Source organism: Anopheles moucheti, chromosome 3, assembly GCF_943734755.1.
Source record: "Anopheles moucheti chromosome 3, idAnoMoucSN_F20_07, whole genome shotgun sequence".
Lineage (NCBI taxonomy): Eukaryota > Metazoa > Arthropoda > Insecta > Diptera > Culicidae > Anopheles > Anopheles moucheti.
Genome location: NC_069141.1, coordinates 77808453 through 77833603, shown reverse-complemented (window position 1 = coordinate 77833603; position 25151 = coordinate 77808453). Strand labels below are relative to the sequence as shown.

General features: G+C 44.8%; 3 protein-coding genes across 4 annotated transcripts in view; 2 read left to right on the top strand and 1 right to left on the bottom strand.

Moving 5' to 3' along the window:
* LOC128306010 (HIV Tat-specific factor 1) overlaps positions 1-25151 on the bottom strand; it is a 56371-nt gene that overhangs the window by 8771 nt on the left and 22449 nt on the right. The gene's annotated exons all lie outside the window — the stretch shown is intronic.
* Positions 1-25151, top strand: part of LOC128306011 (uncharacterized) — a 96104-nt gene that overhangs the window by 59084 nt on the left and 11869 nt on the right. For both annotated transcript variants that reach the window (XM_053043679.1, XM_053043678.1), the window contains exon 3: positions 2295-2347. The gene's annotated coding sequence lies outside the window, so the exon portion shown is untranslated. The remainder of the gene's footprint in view (positions 1-2294; positions 2348-25151) is intronic.
* LOC128306012 (peritrophin-1-like) lies at positions 15533-16164 on the top strand. The gene is made up of 2 exons (XM_053043680.1): positions 15533-15642; positions 15771-16164. Exon 2 carries the CDS (start codon positions 15870-15872, stop codon positions 16149-16151), a length of 282 nt encoding a protein of 93 aa, XP_052899640.1. The 5' UTR covers positions 15533-15642; positions 15771-15869; the 3' UTR covers positions 16152-16164.

The window sequence follows — 25151 nt, the reverse complement described above, 5'->3', positions numbered from 1 at the left end:
CGCAAACTCTCACCATTAGAATGTATTTTTCATGACACGGCTGTTACCCACTCACGCTACTCCAAAACAAAAAAAACACTACCACCCCGCGTATCGTATGAAAAAGTGTTTTAAAAACCATTTTTACCCACAATCCGTGGGGCATATTTGTTCGCTGTTTTCATTTCTCCACTCGAATTTTTCACTTCCGGCCACAGACAAACAAAAAAAAACTTTAAATACGCTCTCTCGCTCTCTCTACCCCACGTAATGGCACCCCGTAGGGATGCATATGAATACGGGATAAAATTTGTTTTGTTGCGGAAGTTTCGTTGTTGCTCCATACGTTGCTCACACAAGCCAAATGAAACACCACGGTCAAATGAGCAAAAATTCCACCACGAAATGGGCGAAAAGTGTGTTAGGAAAATATTGATTTAAAAAATTTCTACTTTATTTGTGCTTTGCTTGTGCCACTCGCGAGCGAATATCGTAGTCATAGTGGAACGAGATGGTCGTTGGGGAATTTTGCTAGGCAAAACACAAGATAGGTAAACAGGCTGACCATAAAATTCCAATATTTTAGTGGAAAAATAATGGGAGAAAAAAACCATAGAGCTGAAGCTCCCGTGCCGAGTTGAACATTACGTTCAATTCCTAGCAAGTATCATACCTGTTGCTGGCACATCATTATAAATTCAAAAGTAATTCCAAGGAAAATCAATTTTCCACAAAAACCAGAACAATTTCTGCAATGCAATTTTCCTGCTAGAGAAATTTTCTTTCGTGGAATATGGAATGGAAACCATTTTCGCCATAACTTGCGCTGGTGGAATGAAAATATAATGATCCGATCCGTTGCAGATCAATATATTCTAATCGATTCAAATTTTCTGCGAATATAAACTAGATGAAACTCGGGTTGTACGTCGAATCGTAAACGCCTAGCCAAATACAAGCGAAAATCATTACATTTTCATACTGCTGCTGCTCATCATCCGAACATGCTTAGTAGCGATCATTCTAATTCATCCGTATCCATTACGGAAACATTTAGTCGATGGAAGGAAAAACATTTCCTACCTAACCGTGCTACCGTGAATCACCGTGAAATTTCGGTAGCCGCCGCTACATCATGTCATCGTTCTGCTATTGCGGCTGCTGTTTACATAGCGAACTCTGGGTCTCGAGTGTGTGTGTTGGAACACAAACAATAGCATAACAACCCACCGGAGCGCCGGATCTGTTGTGTTCTGCGCTTCACTGACAAACCGCAATCCGTCAGGTCGGGTGTTCACGGACCCATATTTGTCAAAACACAAACGCACAGCCAACGAAACCGACATATCCGTTATAAAACATAAATCATCTTCGGAGGTAAAGGAATTTGTCTCAAGAATCTGCTGTGAACAAACGGGCGACCGAATGGGAAAATTAGACTCATCCCAGTGAGCCATCGCTGGGGATACCCGGAGATTGGTTAATTATGATTTATACGACCAAAGCGTACCGAGAGCCATCCCAAAACGGAAACGACGCTTCTCCCCGGTGAAGGCAAAGTTCGTACCCCCCAATTCGAGCTAAAATTATTCGCCTCATATACGGACGCATGAATCGCACTGGAATCTGATCGCGAATGCAGCATACGCGGCGGGGTGCGTTTTAAATTGCAAAATAACCACTTTTGCTACGCGCGCGGCGTGATAAAATAGTCATAAACTGCAAAAGATAACAATTGGTGCACCACCAACCAACCAACCATCGGCGGTAAAAATAGAAGGTTTATCTTTTATCTCCCGGTTAGCGTATTCACACAAAATAGTCGCGAAATGTGCACGAAACCCACGGGGACGGAAAAAAATATGTGGATACGCGATAGGACAGTACGCAGTGCTGCGGCTTTGCATCGTAACAGAGATAGAAATGCACGCAGGAGAGCGAGCAAATGCATTCGTTCGTGGATTTGTGGACTTTTTTTTTCTCGCATCCGACACTGGCGTGCAGTGCTCAGTCAGGGCTGGACGATGGTAGCATCATATCGCGGCTCATTACGGTCAAATGCATACCTAATGAGCCGTGACACGATTAGCGTTTCTTTTCACTCTCGGCACTGCAGTGTTGATGTCTCTTTTTTTCTGTCTCCCTTCGTTAAGGGAATCCCATATCACGGGAAGGCAATTTTCGAGAAGATAAAAACTATTTTTGTACTACTTTTTTTTAATAGCGAAAATAGAAGTGGTTTTAAACAGCTTTTCTCGCTATTGTTTGCGTAAAATATGTATAAATTATTATACTTTTACTTATTATCATTTCAGCTACCATCAACTGGATATCTGCTTTCTACTGTCTCCTGTGTATGCCAGTGAAGGTGAGAATGAACACAGTGCCTATATGCGAAATATAACCCTCATAGCAACGAGTTTTCTAATGGCCTAGAGTCTCGGCTTGCGGTTTGGTATACCGATGGTCGTGGTTCGAATCCCACCTGGGGACTCTCTCGGCTTCTCTTCTTTCCCACCCCATACGAAGGACATTTTTGATGAGACCAAACTACTTAAAAAGACTACTCCATAATATTAAAAACCCCACAAAATACCTACATAAAAGATAAGATGTATTAAGTGTGTATGACAACTAACTCTCGACTTTTTGGAAAACACTAGCTAATCGGCCCGGTTACAGGGCTATGCAACAGAATTTTGTTGTGTACGCAAACTCAAAGATGTTTTAAAAAGAGGTTTTCTTCCCAATTGGAGGATGTTGTTAATTTTACTTTATTTAGTTTAATAAATTATCAAATTTCTCACCTCGGGCCCCTTTGGCTCTCATAAAAAACTATTTGGCAAAGCATATTCCAAGTCACATTGAGCTTTTGTTGTTGTTATTGGTTTTAACAGACCTTGAGCCTTGATGACTTCGTTCTTCTCTTAGTCTGATATAGCCATTCCTCTGATCTGGACATCTAGCGTCGTGTTTTAGATATTTTATCTTTGTGGTTAATAAGTCCCGAACCTGGGTCAGTTGTCACGAATGAAATGTACGTAAAAATATATGACCCGTCTTGTTTGCGTTCAGCTCCCATCTGGATCATATGCAACATATCATTTTAACATGAGTATTCCAAATTACACTAAAGCACTTCTTAATATTTTTGCGTCAGATCCCCAGTTGCTTGCTATGCAATTATGCTTTTCGTAGGCATCGCATTTCGTCGAAGGTCGACGTCTTTCACAATTAGATAAAAGCAACTGATTGGATATATCTAAGGTTAAGTAGCCATCCACATTCAGGTACCACAGATTTCCCAAGTTTTTTTTTCGAACTTATTTCTCACCGACAGTATATTTGAGTCATGTCTTTCCAGTAACAGACACATACATGTTTAAATTTCATATGACGTCATTTAATCAGATGTAGCGGCGCCAGTCGTTTTTAGACAGGACCGGTACAAAATTACAACCCAACCAATCCCTCGTTCCCAGGAACAACTATCCAGGTTGCGGGTAAATAAAGTTAAAAGACCCAGAATTTGCTGGCCAATATCTCTTGATGTTGTGCTTGTGTCATGGGTTATTGAAATACAGACGATTTGAAAAAAAATTAACCCTATTAAAAATCTTCTCGGTTATCTGGTTTGATAAAAATTTCTCTATTTAAACTGAGAAGTAAACAACATAGCACAACAACAGCAATTACTCCTGAAACACTCTCGCATTTCTGTTAGTGAAAAATAAAACTTGAAAAATTGCAGCGAATCAAGCAGTAAACAACTTTAAAATATTTATAAGCTACTGTAAAGCATGGTATTATTTTAGAAAACAATGCTGCTATCTTCGTGGATTCAACGACCATTTCTGGTCTTCCTTGATTTGTATTAATCTGGATAGTGTGTCGCTCACTTGGCACTTGGAAGCGTTGGAGCGACCTGACCAAAATCCCATCCGGATCAATCATCCGTACTCAGGACTGACTATCCAGCTTCGGGTAAATAAAGATACAGAAAGCCAGAAATGGCAGGTTCAGACCTCTTAGAAGAAGTGAGTGCTGCGTACGGGGGTACGGCTCGAATAGGTCGTTTAAGAAACCGTTCACACTGTATCACCGACCAAAATTAAAATCTTTTTGAAAATCTCGTAAAGGATCCGACTGAAAATGCAACAAAACGCGCGAATACCCAAGGACAACACATAAAAACATTCACAAATTGCGCGTCTGTGGATACGTGTAAAAACCATTTGCTAAAACCATAGTATACATGGAAAAATAAATTGTTGGCGATTGGATCGTAGAAGGCTTAGCGAAAGAAATGAGTTTAAAGAATAGATGTGAAATCAAAAATGCTTCACACCAAAAAAATGATCCATGGATGTGGGAAATAATGTTACCATGGAAACGTTATGCGTCGCCTCCAACTAAAATTTGTATAGCGATAAATTTCCAACTCCTTAACCTTCAATTCCCTCAACAAACGGAAATTAAATTCCATTCCGGCCTCTCTTCACAGTGGTTCTCATTTAGTGTGGGTCATCTGTGCCTCATATACAAGCGGTAAAAATTATTATTGATCAATGATCTCACACTCATTAATGTGGCTATTTGATGAACATTTGTCTGTTTTTCTTTCGCCTTCCTGCGTTCTTTTGATTATCGATAAACAAACTGCCGAGAGATTTTTGATTATGATGCAATAATTAAAAAGTGCAACGGACCGTGCATTTAACAAAAAAAAAATGATTCCAGTACGCGAGAGAGATAATTAAACTTTAATATCATCGCACATTATTTAATGCAATTTCGTGCATTTTTTTTCGTTGTCCTCCAATGCACATGTACGTTCTGAAGGTTATTTAAATTCAATTTTATTACCTTCCGCTTTTACGGCGCGCAACACACGATTCGGTACCGTTCGGTACACTGTGCCGACTGCTGTTGCTGTCCAATCTCGAAATGGGAATTGGCCGCTGGCAATAAAAATGGCGACTAAATCCTCCGATAATAATCATCATTTCATATTCCACCATCGATGGAAATGATTTTCACCGTGCGTTCACACAAAAGCATCCACCACCAACCACGACCGGGGGTGTCCGGGGATCGGCCGCACAAATAGATGGGCTCCTTCGTGTTTATGCTTCACCGTTTCATGATCGTCGTTCAGCAGGTTCTTGGTGCCGTTTGCTGGCCGAAAAGATAGGGCCGAACCGAAGTATCATGAAAATGGACCATAAAAAGCGCGAAACGAATCATTTTGCTGTTTTGAGGAGGAGGGAGCCAACGCACCCAGTGCCTGCCGGGGACATAAAAAATTGATAATCCTACGGGCACGAACAAAAAACAAAAACAACACTCACAAGAGGAAATCCCTGTGTGACTTGGAATCGAATCGTTTCTAACGATTTGCACACCCCGGTGTGTTTATAAATTTAAGGATTTAGATTCAGATATCAACAGCTGGTGTTTTGTCGTCTATGCTTTGCCAGAACACAGGGAGGGGGTTGTTGCCATTTCCTTCTGGAAGCGAATCGGTTCTGGAACAGTTCCAGCTCAGCATGATGGAGTTTCCCATTCGTACGTGACTGTGGTGCGCATGCAGTAATGGTGTGTGATTACGATTTGTAATGGGGCTTTGAATAGTGATCCTGTGCCATCACTAACAACGATAACAATGCAGTCCGTTACACGCAAGCATAACATTATGTTACATTCGATCTCGTTTTGTTCATCGATTGGAATGAATTATTAAGCTGTATGACTTCGATGGGAGACAAATATTTATCTGTTGTCCACGACCTGAAGGACAAACAGTTTTCATTACGGAGAAACACATCGAGCCACTCCGCATACACCAGACCAGACCAGATTATTAACCATTGATCATTTATCATCAGCAGGCAGCCGCTTCTAGGAATCACTCTCCCACCCCCATTTTACTTCCCATTTCCGTCCTTGGTCCATGGGTCATGGGAGTTTTTCCACTCCCACGCGTAAAGAAAAATGCAATCGAAAAGGGATCAAACGAATGCACAAACAAGCGAACAACAAGCGAAGCTGCGAAAAAGAAAGAGAAACGATCCACCCCGTGGGATGCTGCTGGCACCGTGCTGCGGAGCAGGATTTAGTTTCCTATCGCTACTGCGTCGATGATCGATCGGATAATGATTAGGTGCATTTGAAAAGGGCAAGGGCGTGGTGGAAATAAAAAGAAAATACCAAACCGAAAAGCATCACACACAAACGGTAGCTTCTCGCTCGGCAAATGCAGCTTTTGTCCTTGAGCGCAGTTTGCAGGCAAAAAGGAGTCCATAGTACAACGACGACGATGGTGATGATGATGATGATGGTGGTGGAAAATTTATATGGCGAGCTAATGTTAGCTGCTACTGCACCAGCTCCTGAAGCAGCTATATTTCAGCACGATGAAAGACAAATGGCTTGTTTGCAGACGGTACGGAATAACCTTTTCGGAGAGAGGATTAACATGTTTCTCACCATGTTTTGTTTTTGAGGTGCAATAAAGACGTTGTAAATCTTTTCTGGGGGGAGTTCATAATCCTTCTTAGTTAAAGAATCAAATAATTTAAAAAAGAAGAGTTTGTTTTTATTTAGTATTATCTATTATTAAATATTAATTAACAAATGTTTTACTCATTAAAAGCATGGAGGAACAACACCGTTTAACCCGGGTTACTATTAACCGGGGGTTCGAATTATCCGTGCTGCACGAGCATGACAGTTGCAAAGGCAATTTGACGTATAAACTACAAACCCCATAACATCAAATAATAAACATTTTTATGGTAAATTAAGTACGACTTATTTTGCAAAACAAAATTGACAATAAAATAAAATAATACCTTGGATTCAACAAAAACAAAATGTCAAAAAGCATGTATTACACACATATTTATCAACAAAGTACATGAGGCTCATTAACCGTGTTGTTCGCTTATCCGGTCAGGGGTAAGTTTCAATTAGTACGGATAAACGACATTACACTGTAGTTTTTAAGTGTTACAAGTGTATTAAAGCACTAAAATACACATAAAATGAAGGAAAAATATGATATTTCAAATAGTTCCCTTGCATTTTGAAAGCTTACCACGTGCAGTTAATTGCATGTGATAAAATTTGTAAACAAATTGGCTCATAAAAAAACACCCCTTTCGCCGATCGTTTGCATATGAAGCGCTTGGGGTTGGGATCGGTTTGGCAAACGGCACATAAAAACGGCCACCTCGTGTATCGAACAGTGTTGGTTTTTGGGTGTGAAAATCTCCCGGTTTCAAATATCGACCACCGGCATCGACGATTATCGTACCGATCGAGGGTAGTGTGTAGGATGATCGTTGCAAACCGTCTCTAGCGCACAGATGTGCATACAAATCAACCACCCTTTAGGCACGTCTCTGCTATGGCGCCAAACATACGCACACCGCGTTGTACGATCATCGCAAAATTTATTTCAACAGTAACCTTCGCCTAAACATTTTATTTACATTTAGCGCAACCGTTGTCGATTTCGTGGTGAATTCCCACCACTCCCTCCAGACTTGGGGTGTGTTGGGGGGAGAGTTTTAAATTCATTCATATCAATAATTTTCACGCTCTTCCATGCCAGACAGTTCATGTGCGGTCTGCGCTAATACAGATGCACTTTATGCGGTGATGCAATAATGCACCACAGTCCGTCGGATGTGCGATTCGTCATACACCGACCGGCACCGACCCCCTCCACACGCACGAACGGCGTGGTAGTGGTACGGTGTCGGATCACTCAATCTGTCTGCGAGTGAGTCGAAACTTCCCACGCCCGCCAGAACACACAAAACCCGGTGGAGTAAACCGCAGCATGCTAAATAAAGCGGCACAACCAACCCCAAACAACTCCCGATGCGCTAATTCGTTTTGGCAGCCGCTGAAACTACCGTGCCGCATGTTACAAACGCCTTGCCAAACCGAAACGGAAACCTGTTTGATTCGATCCAACCTCGAAGTGGGGGGAAAAGCAAAGGACTCTGCCAAAAGCGGACCACGACGGTGTCGGGCAGCGCGAATTATGTCACACGCGGCGTCGTTTTCTGTCGACCCTTTCTGGCCGCGTCGTGTTCCGGTCGGTTGTAGGAAGGTGTCGACAAAAATGTGCATCCCACTGGGTCTGGCAAACATTCCACAGCACACCCCCGGGGACACCATTGAAAGAGTTCGGTTCTTTCGCACGCACAACCGGTGGTCATTCTTCCCTAATGAGGGAGCTAATTTGATGCCATTCAATTCAAAATCGAGTTTCGTTTCCCGATAGCTTGTGGGTCCCGAGCTGCAATGGGGGAGAACTTTGTGGCACGAGATAATAAAAGGTGATCGTGGATACGACGACCGGCAGCCGAAATGTTCCAATATATCGTCACGTTTTAATTAAACTTTTCGTCATTCGAGAGTATCATCGGCAACAAAACATTGCCGGATGGTGGAATAAAACAATCAAAAGGTAACTTTCACGGCACTCAAACCTCAATTTCTTCTCATTAAAGAACTTCGCGACGCTTAAGCTAGCGATTTTTTTCCAATTTAATATTCGATCCGATCTTGTGCTGCTTGGCAAATTAAAAGCTTTCCTGTTTCGCGGGCACTTAACAAAATGGTTCCCGGTTGGTGTTGTTTTTTTTTTTCATCTTCTTCTTCTCAACGGTCACAAAACACCAGAAGAGTGTGAGGGAACGTGCGCCACAAACGCCGGAAGACACTTATCATCAACGGGCTGTGGGACTGTCATCATTTTTGACAGCGCACTAAACGGGCCACACATAACATAAATAAGAAACGCCTATTAAACGCTTATCGAAATGGCAACCCGGGCCAGTTGATGTCATCCCCGAGGTGGCGTTTGTCGGGTGCCAAAAAGGGCAAACAGAGCGCCGACAAAAACCGGCCAGCCGAGGGGGAACATACATAAAAATAAAATGTAAAAAAAAACACAGCAAAATCAATGCCGTACCGTGTCAATAATATTAACTCCCATCTGGCAATGGACAAGGTGCACATCTGACCCATCATTATTTGCATCTGCATCGAATAAAAATTCCAATACATCACAAGCTGGCGGTGCTTGGTTGTTGAAAAAATGAATTTTAAACACCCAGAGCGCTAATGAGTGTTTGGTCACCGTGTGGGTAATGGCCGACAGGGTAATGCCAAGCCAATGTCTACTGCTCCCTTGCCGATTGATCATGTTTTTATGCTGCATTACTTCCTCCGCGGTGCACTTTTGTTTGTTTTGCACTGCGTGAATCCCTGACGAATCCTAACCGCGGGATGCAGGCGAATGGCGTTAGCGGAATTTTAATTGCGTGCGAGGTTTTCGTCAATTAACAACACTCCTCCCTCGTTTTTATGAGGCACCTGATGGGTTAAATGGAAAAAAAGTACTTTGCGAATGTGCAGGTGGCGTTAAGTAAACATATCGCAATCAATTATTGCGCAACGAGCGATGTATGGTGGAATTTCATTGAATAAACGTAATATTTATGTTACTGATCTGAGTCCGATCAGTTGCTCAGGGCTCTCACAAATTTCCAAGAATACAGGAGTAATAAATGTAATTCACAAATTAAATAAATGAAATAAGTAAATCTGTTATTTCTGATAGAATTGGGAATTGTTATGGTAGTTTATCTTCACTCCGATATCATCTACTTCGTCGATAATAACAGCCAGCATACTTAAAGATTCTTAAAAAAAAGAACAACTCAGTAATAGTGAAATTGGCTATTTACACAGCCGGATTGTCCTCCTATCGAATCATATACGCGTATAGTAAATTAAGCCTCAAAAAACCTAAGCTGAGTCAGAGCGACTCCAAGATCTTCTGACTTTTTATAGAATCATTATTACCATTGAACATATTCTTTCTTACATTTATCAAACTTTGCTTTAAAATTATCTAAAAAAGAACCAATTTGTAATCATTTTACACTCTAGTTTGACAACTCCAAAGTTCAATTTGTACACCCATTTCATCCAATTACTTCCTGCTCCAGTCACTGCTTGCCGAATCTCCCAAAATCTGACACTTGTTTTCTCGGGATTACACGCGTGATTAGGGAAATCCCAACCGAACATGTGCAAACATACAGAAAAGGCCACAACTATCCCTTGGTTCATGTGCGTACACTAATAAGCAAACACAAATCTGGTGCCATATTAGACGGAAATTGAAAAGCTGTGCGGAACCAATTCATCAGTGGAGCAGAGGGTCGTCAACGGTATTAAGGTTTGCGATAAGAAGACACACCTTCCACACAAAACCACATTCACGCATCCAACCTGGCCTGGGTGGGGAGGGGGAAGGGGGAGGAACTGGCAAACAATTGCTGGATCCCTGGAGGGGATTACAGCGGCTTAAAGCAAACCGCGCGATAACACACGCCCAACCCGGAAACAAATCCCATCACAGGGATCTACACACCGTCGTCGTTCGTCGTCAGTATCATCAGTGAGGGTTTGGATTTGCTTTCGTGAGCCCACAGGATAATACGGCTATACAGACACACGCACACGAACAAAGGGCGCACAATTATCGTGTCTCGCGTTCCTTTACGGCCGGAAAGGAGGCATCTAAAGCACACCAAACGGACGGAGTCGATTGCTTCCGTACCGGATGTCCCAGACCGGCAGTCTGCTAGCGAGATTCCAATAAACTCAACCATGGCCATAGGGCCTCAAATCGATCGGCTTCTGGCCATATATTTCTACGGACTGGCTGAAGTGAACAGTTCTCCAAACGGCAGTGATACGTGTGAGCGGGCCTAAAGTAGTCCTTTCCAGGCCTGCATGATGTGTTTTTTTGTACACCAACCCGATGTTGCTCAGTGTACTAATCCAAATGGCAGATGATGAACCACTTTTTGCTGCGGTGATGAATATCAACGGTCCTGTGTGCCCAGATATGCGGGCACTGTCTGTCTACCTAGCCCGTCGAGCGTAGTCCAGAACCGTGCCGGATAGACAAAACGGCATTGAATAAACCCCACAGAATATTCCCATCCTTCGCCCCGAGGCGGGATGCCACTAGACACGAAGCGGTGCCATATGTATGCTCAGAGCCACGGTGTTAGTTGTTCCACCGTTGGTTCATTTTTTTGCACACATGAACAAATACCACCACCAAAAGCAAACTACTACCGGTTGCATTGGCTAACAACATTTCTCATTCGTTCGAATCGAGATTTTCGGGACGCTTGGGAGGGCTTTTTTTGTGTGCATCCCCCCCCCCTCTCCCCCCCCCCCCTCCTCTTAGGCTCAACACTAGGCTTCAATGGTGAGAATATTCGGTCAAAAGTACTGCGACCTATATTGCTGTTAGGGTTAGCGAAAAAGGCACGCAAAATTGCTTCCCTGTGTTGAAAGTTTTGCTCCATTTAAGAAGGACTTTTTTTGCTGCTGCTTCCTTTACCCATCGTTGCACTTTGGTTGCATCTACACAAACGAACGTTTTTCTGCATAATGAAGCGAAGCAGGAGTAAAAAATAGAGCAAAGCCAAAGACACAAAAATGGACATGTCAGCTAGGAAGCTTGCCAGGAGGGAAATTGGGACAACTTTTTGGTGAGTCGGTGGGCATTTTCCGTGCGGCAAAACAGTAAATCCGTTTATGCAAAGCCAAACACAGATGGAACTGCCCGATTTTACTGCTTTACTGAGCTACGAACACCTCCCCCCCAAATCCCCGTGGGCAGTACAATACGATCGATATTGATCTGATTGAGGTTGTGTTGCTAAATTGATAAACCATTGGCATTGCTTTCGACGGGGAAAGATTTGTGGCTCTTATTTGCTTCCAAAACGTGCCACACACACATCATCGATGATTGCTTCCAACAAATGGCACACAATCGGAAAACAAAGGTTAGCCCACTATTTGCCCTCGGAGTCTGGATCAATCCGATGCGAAACCCTGTCCCGAAGAAAGCCTCGATTTGATCTTCGCCCTCCAGTGTTGTCGGTGGATAGATTCTGTTGTGGCCATGTTTATTGTGGCATTTCTGAAGGCAAATAGCAACACAAATATTTGACCCGAGCTGATAGACCAATTAATCGTGGTCTTCTCCAGGGGACACACTCTTACGACTATAGGACGCTTTTGGGGCAGAAATTAAACTCATCTCCAAAGTCACATATTTGCATTCCAGCAATAAATGATAGCGAATGTGTAGACAGTAATCAGAAAACCTTGGCTCATTGGCTACTCCTCATTGGAAAGAAATTTACGCTTCTCCGTACGTTCGATTTGTGGAACATGTGTGCGTCAGTGCATTCTTAGATGACCTTTTCCTTCACGAAATTCCCGCACGAGAGACGAATCAAAATTGAATCAACTATTTTTAACCATGGCGTTGAAGTAATTAACCCTTGAATGTGGATTTCCCCGGCTACTCAGTTACCGTGCGGTGCCCACCGGTAACTGGAAGCTGTGCGCTGTTGGGGACGACCGAACAAGCGACCCTTTTGAACCTGTACCACATGTACACCACACGCCAGTTCGTGCGAGCACGTCAATCAGGCTTCCTTTCCCCCATTGACCCGCGGGCTCGAATATCTCATTTCCTTCGATCACGCGAGCACACACGGGACCCACTGAAGGCAAGGCATGGATTCGTGCTGGCGCCATCATCGCTCGTACTACACAAGGAAAATGAGTTCATTCACGACGAATTCCACCAACAACAACAAAAAAAACATTGCAGAGCACATGGTGATCAACACCGGCTAACGAATCGCAGATCACGAGACCAAACAAACTTCCGTCCGGTGCTATAGGCACGTTCTTCGATCTTCAATCAAACGATGCGGACACAGCCGCTTCTTTTCCCCCAATTTCCTGCCCACCGGTAACCGGCATACGAGGCCCGAGTCATGTCGAAAAATTCACTTTCCGGCAGCTCCCAAAACAAATCAATTCTTCCTCTACGGTGCTTCGTTGACCGCGGGGGAAAATTTGTGTTCCAACGTTCCATCGTCCCACCGTTACACTGGTTACTCCAAGCGACCGCGGACACAAATCGTCCAAATTCTACAAGTTCGTTTCTAGAGAAATCTCGCGTGAAAGAAGTTTGGTCCAGGCTGCAAGACGGCTGGGGCCGGTAGGCACGCTCGTTAATACCAGGGGGGTTCCCAGCACGGAAAGCAACCGCCCAGATTTTTCGCCCTCATCCGGATGTCCGAGTGCCCGAAACGAAGATGAAGCACGAGAATGAATTATGATTATTATCATAACTGCTCCGAAAAGCATTGTTTCCAAACCTCGCGGCACCGAAGCCGATAGCAGGAGGAATCCTGAAGATGACGACAACTTCCGATACGACAACAGTGTGTGCCGCGTTCCGGTCCGCGGGCCTCATATTTCAGGCGCTGGGAATTTTCTTCATTTATAGTCTCTTTCTTTTGGGGGGACGGAGGATTTCGCTATTCTGGAGAAAGATTATACCGTCAATCAGATCAGCTCAGGCAAAGACATTATTAGGCAGTCGGAACGCTGATGATGTTAATGTTAATGCTGGACAAATATTTTTTGCAATGCCTTTGGTAATTTGCCCACAAGAATGGAAAAAAATCGCTGGACGACAAACGTTTACAAAGCAAATCAATAATGGCACCTTTTCATTTGCAATCGTTGTTGAAACGCATCCATCATGCTCCCAACATGTGAGGGAAGCCACGCTGAGGATGGCAACTAAATGGCAATAAATAATGCCTTTTAAATAGAATGTCATTAGCTTGTTAAATCAAAGCTAAACGAGCTCCACTCGCAAGCCCCCCTCCGGGAGACAATCATTACCGAGACGTTGCTACTTTTTTCCCATCCCGCTGGCAACATTCACCGGAAACCAGCGGAACACTCCCTCACAGCATCATGTGAAATCGATGGAAAAAAAAATGTGACCACCACAGCCAAGCAAACCCCCCATCAAAAAGGCACTATAACGCGAGGGCACAACAAACTGTCAACCAACCAATCCGCAAGTAAACGCCAAGTACACAAGAAAGGAAGGAGTGAACACATTTCAAACCAATAAAACTATCATAAATAAAAATTAAAGCGTAATCTGGTTTGATCGCCTGATGTTCTCCTGGGGGCGTGGGGAAGAAAGCCAACTCCAAAGTTTCTCCCTTTCCTTTTAAAAGAGCAGCGCGTCGTCGTATGTGGGCAAGCAGGAACATACCCCGTTCCGGGGTACTTGTGATTGAAAACCTTTCCTGGCCCCCTTTTGCTGAAGAACGCGCGAGCACTAAACAGAATCACTTTTTCAACATTGTCCACTTCGGTGTGGAGCGCCCCGGTTCCTCGGTTATGGTCTCGTTCATCACGGCTAAGGGTCAGTCAATATCCTACGCCTGCTGTCTGGCCCGGACTGCATCCGGACGGTGGGAACCGAGATGAAAATAAATCTCACCCCTTGACGGGATAATTAATGTAATTGCTGCCGCAGCTGAGCAGCACGGCGACATCTCACCGGGGCGTAACTTATCAAATTAATATCCGCTTTTGTTTCGGTAATTGTTTCGTTACCTCTGCGCGGTTTTAATGGTACCGTGGAGATGACGCCATTGCCGTGGCGGTGTGTACGCAGGAGTGACAGCTCAAAAGTCTCTCCGTCTCTCCTTCCTAGCCAGAATATCCAGAGGAACTACTCACCCGGTACCTTTCAGGTCTGCAGCCGGAAGACGGAGCCGGCCAGGAACCGGCCAACTATTATCGAGCGTACACCACACATTATATTGCTCGCGTCGACAAATTTATTTGTTCGACCATTTTATGGCCACCATTAGCGGGGTTTGCTGCCTGAGGTTGTACCGCGTGTGTCCACGATTCCACAATTTCTCGTTCCCAAACTCGATTCTGCTGACCACATGCTTTGTAGCCGTGTGGAGTATCAAGGCGCACAAGTGAACCGATGCTGCCCCGATCCTTCGCTCCGTCATGCATATGGCGACTGAGAGCAGCTTACAATGGGGGTTCATTCATTGCGGGCATTACAAAACCACACAACGTCGCTAGAGCTGGGGCGGACCACAGCGGCCCACATAACCATCCACCGGCACCCGCGAATGTTTGCACACGGCGGGACCGAAGAATTTCTGACAGTGTCTCTGCCGGTTCCGGCCCGGGGTTAGGGTAAAAGCAAGTGAAGGTGTCCCGGAGTTTAGAAGCTGCCCACTATCCTCAGCTGCTACGGTGGTTTGCAAAACCGATTGATGAAGCTGAACTTCTTCCGTCACGTCGTATTCTTTCTCTTGCGCACACCACCGAACTGAACTGCAGCGAACTGTGTCACGAGCGTGTAGCAGAGTGCACAGTAGTGGGACACCTTATCGCTAGACAGCATCGCGCGCGGTTTATGTCAGCGGGTGGACGAGCCAGATTAATGAAACCTGTCCGCGAATATTAATGGACCGGGACGAGCGCTGTGAGCTGAACGACACACAGTTTTAAGGGGGCAATATCACGCGATTTGTTGGTGAAATCATTTTATCGATTACAACACGTGCACGATCGATTACGATGGGCAACCTCCTATAGAAACGCTATCTACTATCGCCATCAACCAGGGGAGTGGATGACGTCCGTGCGGTAGACCACCCGGGATAAGATGTTGTTGAGTTCCCAAAAGTAAGCGCACGCATTGATCGAACGTCGACGTCGATTTCCCATCGCTAATCTAACAGGGGCTCGATAAGCCTATCTAGCAGATAAGGTAATCGCTTAGCTACCGAGCTAAAATACTCGATAATTTGTAGGTTGTTTTCAGTTCCTGCTGAAATTCGCAAGCTTTTGAAGCATTTGCTCTCAGTACCGCAAGTAGTTCCCTGTCCGTCAGTTACACAGTGCAGTTCAGAATGAAGTCCCCGCTGGCAATTGTTCTAGTGCTTCTGGTGGCGATGATCACCCTGCTCGGTTCGGCTCAGGCCGCATGTGGTCCAAACGCTCGCTGTCCAGCCGACGCCAGCAACTACCTGCTGCCGCACCCGGACTGCCACCAGTACTATCTGTGCAACCAGGGCACGGCCTGCGAACAGAGCTGCCCACCCGGACAGCACTTCAACTCCTACCACCGGCAGTGCGAGGCACCGGAAACGGCCTGCTGCGACATTTACATCCCGTGCAATCCGACCGTATGAAGTGGACGTAATGGGGGACGCAACAGAAAAACAACGTGCCGCAGTAAAGTAGCACTGTGCTGCCCCCAAAACTTCACACACCCTACACACGCCTTCAATAAAATGTGCCAACCAAGCAACTCTTCGCGAACATGCGAGCGAGCGTGAGGTTGGTTGTTTTCTCCTTAGAAAAGCCAGCTGCTCTAACGCCTTTGTACATTTCTTAGCCCGAAATTTTTAGTCACGTCAGCTTTAAACATCCCGCGCATTCCGAGACACCGCCGGACCCCTCATGTTTGGTGGGCATCGTGCAGTTTAAAAAAAAACCGATCGTCCATCCATACTTTGTTTACGCGTTTTTCGAGCTACAAATAATAAGAAAAGCGACATCTGATTAGCAGAAAAATGTGTATGTGTGTCTTTAGCTCGATTGGGGTCGAAAGATTCCGCCAAACCAGCTAAACAAATTTTGCTTACCGAGTTGCGCGTCTATCAACCAACACTGCTTCAACGACGGGCGTTTCGTTATGCTGGTATATCGTTGTCATTTTCTTTTCCCTCAGCTTCTTTGGATATAAACAAACCACAAACTGTGGGATTAGAAATATGCAATGTTTAGTTTGAACCAGTTTTTTTTTGGACAGACAGTACATCCAAGGGTGGTAAATTAAACGTTTCACTGTAATCATTCTTCCGTGGATCGATTTTCGTGCAGTTCGATAAAGGCGCACTGTTTTGCTCCATTTTCATCTGAATGCAATCGAAACGACACACGCCACTATGAAAATCGAACGTTGCCTGAACGAAAGGTAGGATGATTTAGCACATTTACAAGAAGCGGCAAAAGAGCGATCAAGATGCCGGCATTCGGGTCGGTCTCGATCGATGATCTATAGCGCAACACGTGACCGTTAATGTATGGGACGGCGGGCCCGAAGAAGCGTTGTTAAAAATAGTCTATCCCCACGAACTTTCATCTAGTCGCGGGGTTGGGACGACGGTCTGTGTGTTTGTCTGTGCCATTACTTCCTTTGACCAGTGCCGCCTTTTTCGGGACCATCTTTCACGATCTTTCAAGCGCAGAAAGCTTCATTCACGGTCGGAACAGTTTCAAAAGCGAACAGAAAAAAAAACTCTCCCCATATTTCTGCATTTGCAGAAGGTGTGAGAATCGATATGATATTCGAGTTTTTGCATGAAATTCGACCCATAGAACCCTAACCGCCTGCTTGCCTGACACATATGTGCACTAATTTGGCTTAGAAACGCGCTCCGTCTCGGACACAGGATATGTTTAATTGTTTATACGCGGCCATGGCACGAACTCAAGGCCGTCGTCCGTGTCGGATTGTCGGCAGGCCTTCGAATGACAGTAGTAAAAAGAATGGTAAAATAAACTATGATCTAGCCCGAGCTGTGTTTTGTTTTATTCGGCGTTCGAAGACGAAGACATAATTGGCAAGATTGGTTTATTTTTATCACACAACATTTCACTTGCCTTTTTGGCGTGCGATGACGGCATACGGCGGCATATGTCTATGTCTGACCGATAAGAATGAAACAGGCGTGAAATTCAAGCAGACAGCAGATGCACAACATGTTTTTCATGAAAGAACTGATGTATTCTAAGAATTCCTTAACATATCAGAACTGATTGTTTTTAAAGTTCACTAGGATTCCTGAACCCCTTTCAAGATGTCAGGTGAGTTCCTGTGAGATTCTTAGAGCAGTTATTCGGAAACTATCAGAGGGGAATTCCTAAACGGGAAGTCAATCACTGATCAGATCTTCACCACTCTCCCATCTCTTTATCGACTTCAAGGACTCAGACGATTTCTGAACTGCCCCTGAGGGTTCTGAGGACCAAGAAGATGGACTAGCTTGCCTACTCTTCAACCTTGCCCTAGGGATACGGAGGTGGAAACTTCGAAAGCACCATCTTCTATAAGTCAATCCAGACTCTACGCTGATGACATAGACATCATCGGTTCACGGCATAGAACTTATAAAGTTCCAGTACTCACATACGCCTCTGTGTCCAAAACTGACGACATTTCCTTAGTCGCGTTTGGAAGGAAGATGCTCAGAAGGATTTGTGGCCCCGTATGACGCACTCCACGAGATGTACGACGAACTCACTGTCGTACAGCGGATTAAATTCGTCAAGCCCCGGTAGGCAAGTCACGTTACTAAAATGACACCGGACGACCCAGGCCGTAAAGTTCTTTAAGGTTTTCCACATATACAAGGGGAGTCGTGTTAGGAGTGCCGGAATAACGGCATGACTGGGAGTGGTTGAGAGGACTCCTGCAGCTGTCCAAGACCGCGAAGCGTTTTGTAGCGCCTGAGAAGAAGAGCAGAGTTTCCTGGAAAGTGCTAAGGATATTCTGTTCTGAAAGATTCCACAGTTGAACCAATTTTCCCGCAGGTTTTCCTGTGCTAGAATTTTTCTCTTCCCACCCCCCGAAGGAAGTAATCCATCTCGGAATCTTAACTGGATTAAGAGAAAATGTTTCGCTTACTTTCCGAAGCCGGCTAATGATATTACCATTCAGTATCGAGCGTGACATAAGCCACCGCCGTCACTTTACCGTGACCCAAATACCAGCCCGTAGGATGTGTTTTATGCTAGACGACGGAAACGCCCGAACGCAAAGGTGCCGTAATGAGCTTTTAAGTGAATTTTAAATAGACACATACACGTACACTCCCTTTTGTTTTTATTCCCCTTCAAAGGGCACCCCCCGAGAGTGTACATTGGGTTGTTCAATGCTGTCTCATTCTGGTCATTTGGTAATTATGCGTGTACTCAGGATTTGGGTCACATTAAAAATCCTCCCCTGGGGGGATGAGATTTTCCACCTTCCAGTGAAAATGATCGTATTCAATTAAACGAAAACAAAACGCATGGCAAAAACATAAATTATCATTTTAATAGCTTCATTTTGGACGCTTTTTTAAGCGAGACCACCCACCCATTAAGGACTGGCCCGGGGGAGAGGGTCGTTGGGTTAACGGATAAGGGACGAAAGTCATTTTTATTCATGTGCAACATGAATTTCCCTTTGAAGAGAAGGACATTTTGGCATACATTCGCCAAAAAAGGGGAGGGCCAAAATTACTTTTGCATCATTAGCACAAACATCTTGCTCCTTCGGCCAAAGCAAACACCGTTGAAAGATAATGATTATGAATCATTTTTGTGGCTATTTCGGCCGGATCGGCTGTATCTCGGCAAGCAAAATGGAAAGCAGCAACAACGCGCACGCAATTTTCCGTACCCCAAAACTTTCCTTCCGTTCGAGCGCTTTTCGGAAATATCCTTCAGCGAATGGTGCTCCAAACAGCGCCGGGTACGGCGATATTACATTACCACTGGGGGGGACTGCGTCGTGAGTTTCTGCTAAAAATAACAAGAATAAGAAAAGCTCCGAAAAGTCGGATGAACAGTTAGATGGAAAATCGGTTCTTTTATCACTACCGAGAATTGGGTCTATTCGATCGATACGCTAGCGGCGGCGAGCCTACCTTGAATTTGGATGCTCTTCTAATGGGCGAGAAACTGAGATCATCGAACAACGGCATCTCGGAAAGCAAATAATATGAAATTTTACTCTCAATGGATGAAATTTAACGCGCGCCATATCTCCAGCACGGCCAAGGGTAACGTTCAATCATCAACTTGTTCCTACAGAAGTGATTGCGGTTGCTGCTTGGAATGTATCTGCTTCTGTTCACACGCAATTATTCACTAGGAAGGATTGCCCCGGGTTGACGCTACTCTTCCGTCCCTTCGTGTGTGGAATGCAACGCCGGGAATGTCTGCGGCACTAGAAGAACCGGCGTAACTAGATCAACCAGCCGTCGTCTAGCGTCGTCCACACCAAGGTGTGTGCGGAAGGCAACCACTGTGCAAAGCCCTTTACGTACCGAAAATCGACCCATTCCGGAAGGCATACGTGCGAGAAGGGAGCAAGAGCTTGCCATACGTTTGCCGTTTCCTTCAACATATCATCCCGTTGACGCTTTGGCGCTACCGCAACCATAATTACCCGCAGTCCCGTGTCAACAAATAATTAAAATTGCATTATCACATCCGTAGCGCGTGGTGCTGCTGATTGTTGGGCCGGCGTGTTAAACCAACACGTTCAAGTGGACGGTGGGTGACATGGAGCCAATTTTACAGCTGACACGATGCAATTTTACCACCATCATCATACCGAGACGCGTCGATTAACACCCGTCACGGTGACCCGTCCGGAAAGCGGGTTTGAACAGCAACCGCTCCGGGTATGGCCGTTGCTCCAATTTCTAATTCCCACCCAGGCACCAGGCACCGGACCTTCCCGCATGGGGATGGAGATTTTGCACACTATCCTGCCAGGATCATCATCATCATCATCATCAGTGGGCATTGCGTTCAAACCGAGCAAAACGGGATTATATGGACAAAACCCATCAGAAAGCTTTACGTTAATCTTTCTCCGAATCTTTCGCTTTTGTTTCGCTCTCGGTATGGCTTAACCCCTGCTTGCTCTGCTGGTGCTGCTGCTGCTAGGTGATGTCTAATGCTGTTGGATTTCCAAAGTTGCCACCAGCGCACAGTTTGGGGCTCTATCGTTTCGTATCAAAAATCAAACCGGCTCCCAAAGCATTGTTGTCTGCGGGGTTCTGTGGCGAGGTTAACGAGGTGCGTGTGTAGGTGCTGAATGTAATCAAATCATACACACGGATCACATTCTTCACATCCTGTCGATTTGTTGTTTTTTTATCTTGATATCGACTACGCTTTGTGCTTTCCACCGTTACGGCAGGTTCCACACTCGGAAGCTGAAGCTTTTCCGAGGCGCTCTTCTTGCGAGAAAGATAAAGGAGAACAGAAAAAAAACATATCAGAAATAGAATAATACAGCCTTACTGATGTGATGTGTTGTGGGGAAAGTTTTCATTCGCAGATATACTCACCACGCCACCAAGAAGCTGAAGTTGTGCGGAACATCTCCCAAACGTCAAGCGTTACGTCACGCGTAGTGGCGTTCGTTTTTCTTCCTTACTTTCCATTATGGGAACTCGTTTTAATATCCGGTCGTGTCATCAAATTTTGATTGCGTCGTCTTGTTTGATTTGCCAGGTAGAAACGGTTTTACGTGTGCTTCCTTGTTTTTTTCTTCTTCCTCTGCTGTCAGAAACGTTCTACTCCGCTGAAAACGTTACTTGAAAGCGTTACGATGTTTGCGGGCGGATAGAAGAATCGATATATGGAGTGCACATTTTCTTTGTTTGGGGGTTTTTTCCCACCCAAAAATGATCCAAACATGTGCGAAATTTATTGCGTGTTTACCAACCAGCACCCACTGCGCTATATGTTTATTTGTTTCGCATGGCAAACAAATTAAAACCCAACCTAATAAGGATTAGCTGCAAACATAAGCGTCCCCCGAATACTTTGGGGGGACGGTTTTAAATTTCGACTGCGTACCAATCCATCACTGACACCGAATCCCGCTGCACACACACAGCCACCGTTGGGGGGGGTATGGCACTATAAACAATAATCAAATTCCCGGTCGTCGGGTGTTCCGAAAAATTAAACCAAAATAGAACATATGCCGTTACATGGTCGCGGTCGTCCCGCGAACAGTGGCCCGGTGAACGGTGGAGGTCTAGGTCTATGATTTATCATTCCCAATTAAGTGCATACGGGGCGGTGCCGCTACGGCTTCATGCGTTCCATCCAATCGCGTATGTTTATTAGCAACCCGGGCTCTCCACAAACAAGAATGTGACCGTTTTCGCACCCGAAAGACCACCTACCAAGAGAAAAGAGACGGTGCGGTGAGCGTGCCATCGAATCGAACCATCAACTACAATGTTTGACGAGATCTGGACGCCTAGCCTAGGTTTTGGGAGGCTTCTGATGCTGGACCTTCCGCGCGCGTTGGGGTCACCGCACGTCGGGGACATTCCGGGGCCGCTTAATTTAGCAAATTGAGTTTTATAGTGTACCATAACGCCCCGTTGTGCACGCCTATCGGAGTTCGGGTGTGTGTGCGCTGGTGTGCAACCTAGTGCTAGCGACATTCCGATCGTGTCGTGTCGCGCACGTCCAATGGACATTAAAAAATCTCATCAAATTAGCAACCCAACAGCAGCCAATTACCGACTGAAGCTGAAAACGCGCGACATTAAACCAACATTTGCTGATGTCATTTGGGGTGTTTGCAAGCGAAATGAAACACTTTTCGTTTGGGATTCTTGGGTTCTACATTCGGTTGTCTGATTTGTGGAAGTTCGAGTTTCGACATTTGCACGGTACTCTCCTATTCTATTCTACCGATGTACCTCTCTTTTACCTCTCTACGAGCGGGAGTTTCATTTAAATCTAAAACAATCCCTCCAACTCTTATTCCGAGTTCCACTGGCCAGAGGCTCCTTTCAGACATAAGCTCAAGTTCCACTCGGTATGCTTAGCGTCCTCACGTGCTTGGAGTGCTTTTTCTGAATGGGTTCCATTCAGACGAGTAGCAGCTGAGCAGTGTTCCAGGGCGCCGGTAACGCGAGAATTCCGGCTGCAAAACAAGACAAACAATCCGCTTACTTCTTGCTGACGTGTCTACGTGTTGCCGTCTTCGAGTCTACCCGATGATTGCTACTGTAAGCCGTCGATAACTTCCTCAGCCTTTTACTCGCACTGAAGGGGAAATATAGAATGAATTTGTTTATCGTATTTTCCTCGTATGCGAATAAGTTGTTCCCAGTCGTGGCAAGTGCCTCATACGATGGGGATTTCTAAATTTGGAAACAAGTTTTGACAGATTTTCCAAGTTCTTCAAAAATTAATGGAAATTTATGCACAATTTTTCACATTAGGTCAACAAACTTCTCATTATGTCACTCTCATCTTACTAAACGATTTGTTAACCGAGCTGTGCTTCGATTGATCACCTTAAACGAGGATAGTGCAAAATTAATCATTTCACCTTCGGAAACACCTTCACATGTGTGTGGAGCCGTTTTCTATTTTTCATCGCGAATGCAACACCTTTGCACACAACGCACAACCACAAGCGCGGTACTTTTTGTGCGCCTTGTTTATCACTCAACTTAACGGAACCGCCGAGATGTGTGTCGTTAATGTGCAAAGTAAATATATTTGCCAACATTACTTCACTGTTAGGTGCAGTAAATCAACACAAGCCACACATCATCGCTTATGCCCTTGTTTCGTTTCCGCTCTTCCATCTCCGCCCCGCGCCTTGTATGGCCACATCCATCAACATCATCAGCATCATCATTTGCCGTTTCCCGTTTCTTCCCGGGGCGGGGTATGAAAAATTGCATCGATCCAGTGCACCTTCCTTGCCGCTATCACTATGCTCACGGCCCTCCTGGGTCTGTTGTCTAAACAACTTTCACGAAGCTCTTCATAATTTGATAATGCGCTTGGTCTGTGTGCGAGCTATCCTCCAAACCCTGATATACTCCGATGTCAAAGGGACACTCTCACATGCGTACGATAAAGTTTCGCTGCGGGTCGAGTTTGGAGCACTTTCCGGTTGAAATAATTGTTGATCTGTGTTGGCTCCCTGTCCTCCCTCTCGGGCGTACAGTATGGATGGTAACTTCTGATAGAATTATCTGAACGGTTGCTTTCACGGGTGTGTCACCGGAAAAATACACCCTGCGTTTACCCTCTCCCGAGCGGAAGGAAGTCCCGGCACCGGGAGGGAATAACGAGCTTTTTCTCGTCGGTATAATCAACTGAAGTAGAAACTGTTTAAGCGAATGGAAATTACCTCCTACGAACAGTTCACAATTTGTGGGATGATTTTCAAATGAAGATGAATAGTTTCACTGTTCATAGTGTGGGGTGTGGAAAATGAAGTTGATCGCACCACTAAATTGAATACAGTCAATACTCGAGTTAAGCGGTTCACGACTTGCCAAATTTTATAAATTTGACGGACTTTTATATGCGGAAAAATTAATGTTGAATAATTACTTTAAAATATTCGTCAATATTAAAAATATGTTTAATGAAACTATACCTAAATTGTGGTGATAAATGAAGAAATATCAAGCTAAAATGTGCTTCATAACGTGAAAGTAAATATTCGATGCCTTAATACGATATATAAACGGTGTTTGAAAGGAATTTCGAGCTACGAAAATATCCGAGATTCTCCGGCACGCATTATCCGCGTATCTCTGGTAATGACTGTATTGCAATTTTAGTAAATTAAGCTGTAAATTTATTTCTTGAATTTCTTTGCCTAATAGAAAAATCATATTAATATTTTCCAAAGCAAGCAAAACCCATTATGAAGAAAGCTCTTATCAATGGAATAGAATGAAACACGCGAGGAAATACAAAGCGCTCACCATTCATTGCCAACATAGATGAAAGAAAGCAACTGTGTGAACGCAAATTAAGTTGTGCCATCCCATTGAAGCGTCCTTAGGCAGCGGTGAAAATGATGGTACGCAACAGTACGCGTCTATTTTGGGGGTTTTCCTTTCCCACTTTTCACCGTTCCCGCCCAAACCTGCCGGCGGCCGTGCACTTCAGTGGGACCGAAGGTAACGAATTTATAACTACACGATACGCGATTAAAAGCACAGCACACGCAAAAAACAAGCCGCACCGAACCAATTTCCAGTGTCGGATGTTGGAAAATTAAATTTGCCACATAATATCCACCATATCCATCCAATTCGTATGCGGAAAATCTATGGAAAAGCTACTGCCATTACGCACAGAAACTGCCAGCAAATGGGAACTGGGATTTTCGTCGATAGACTCTCAATCCCCCAAATGGACTCTTTTATGTTCTCGCTTAGTTTAATAAACTACACCAAAAACGCACTCCAGTGTGTACAGTTTGCATAATCAGCAGCAGCTTACACGGCTCGGACGTGGCTTGTTTGCACGGATGGGATGTATTTCACAGAGGCGTACGCTCGGAAAATTGCAGCCCTCATTTGCAGGACAACGCTGCAACATTGATGAAATGCAACGTT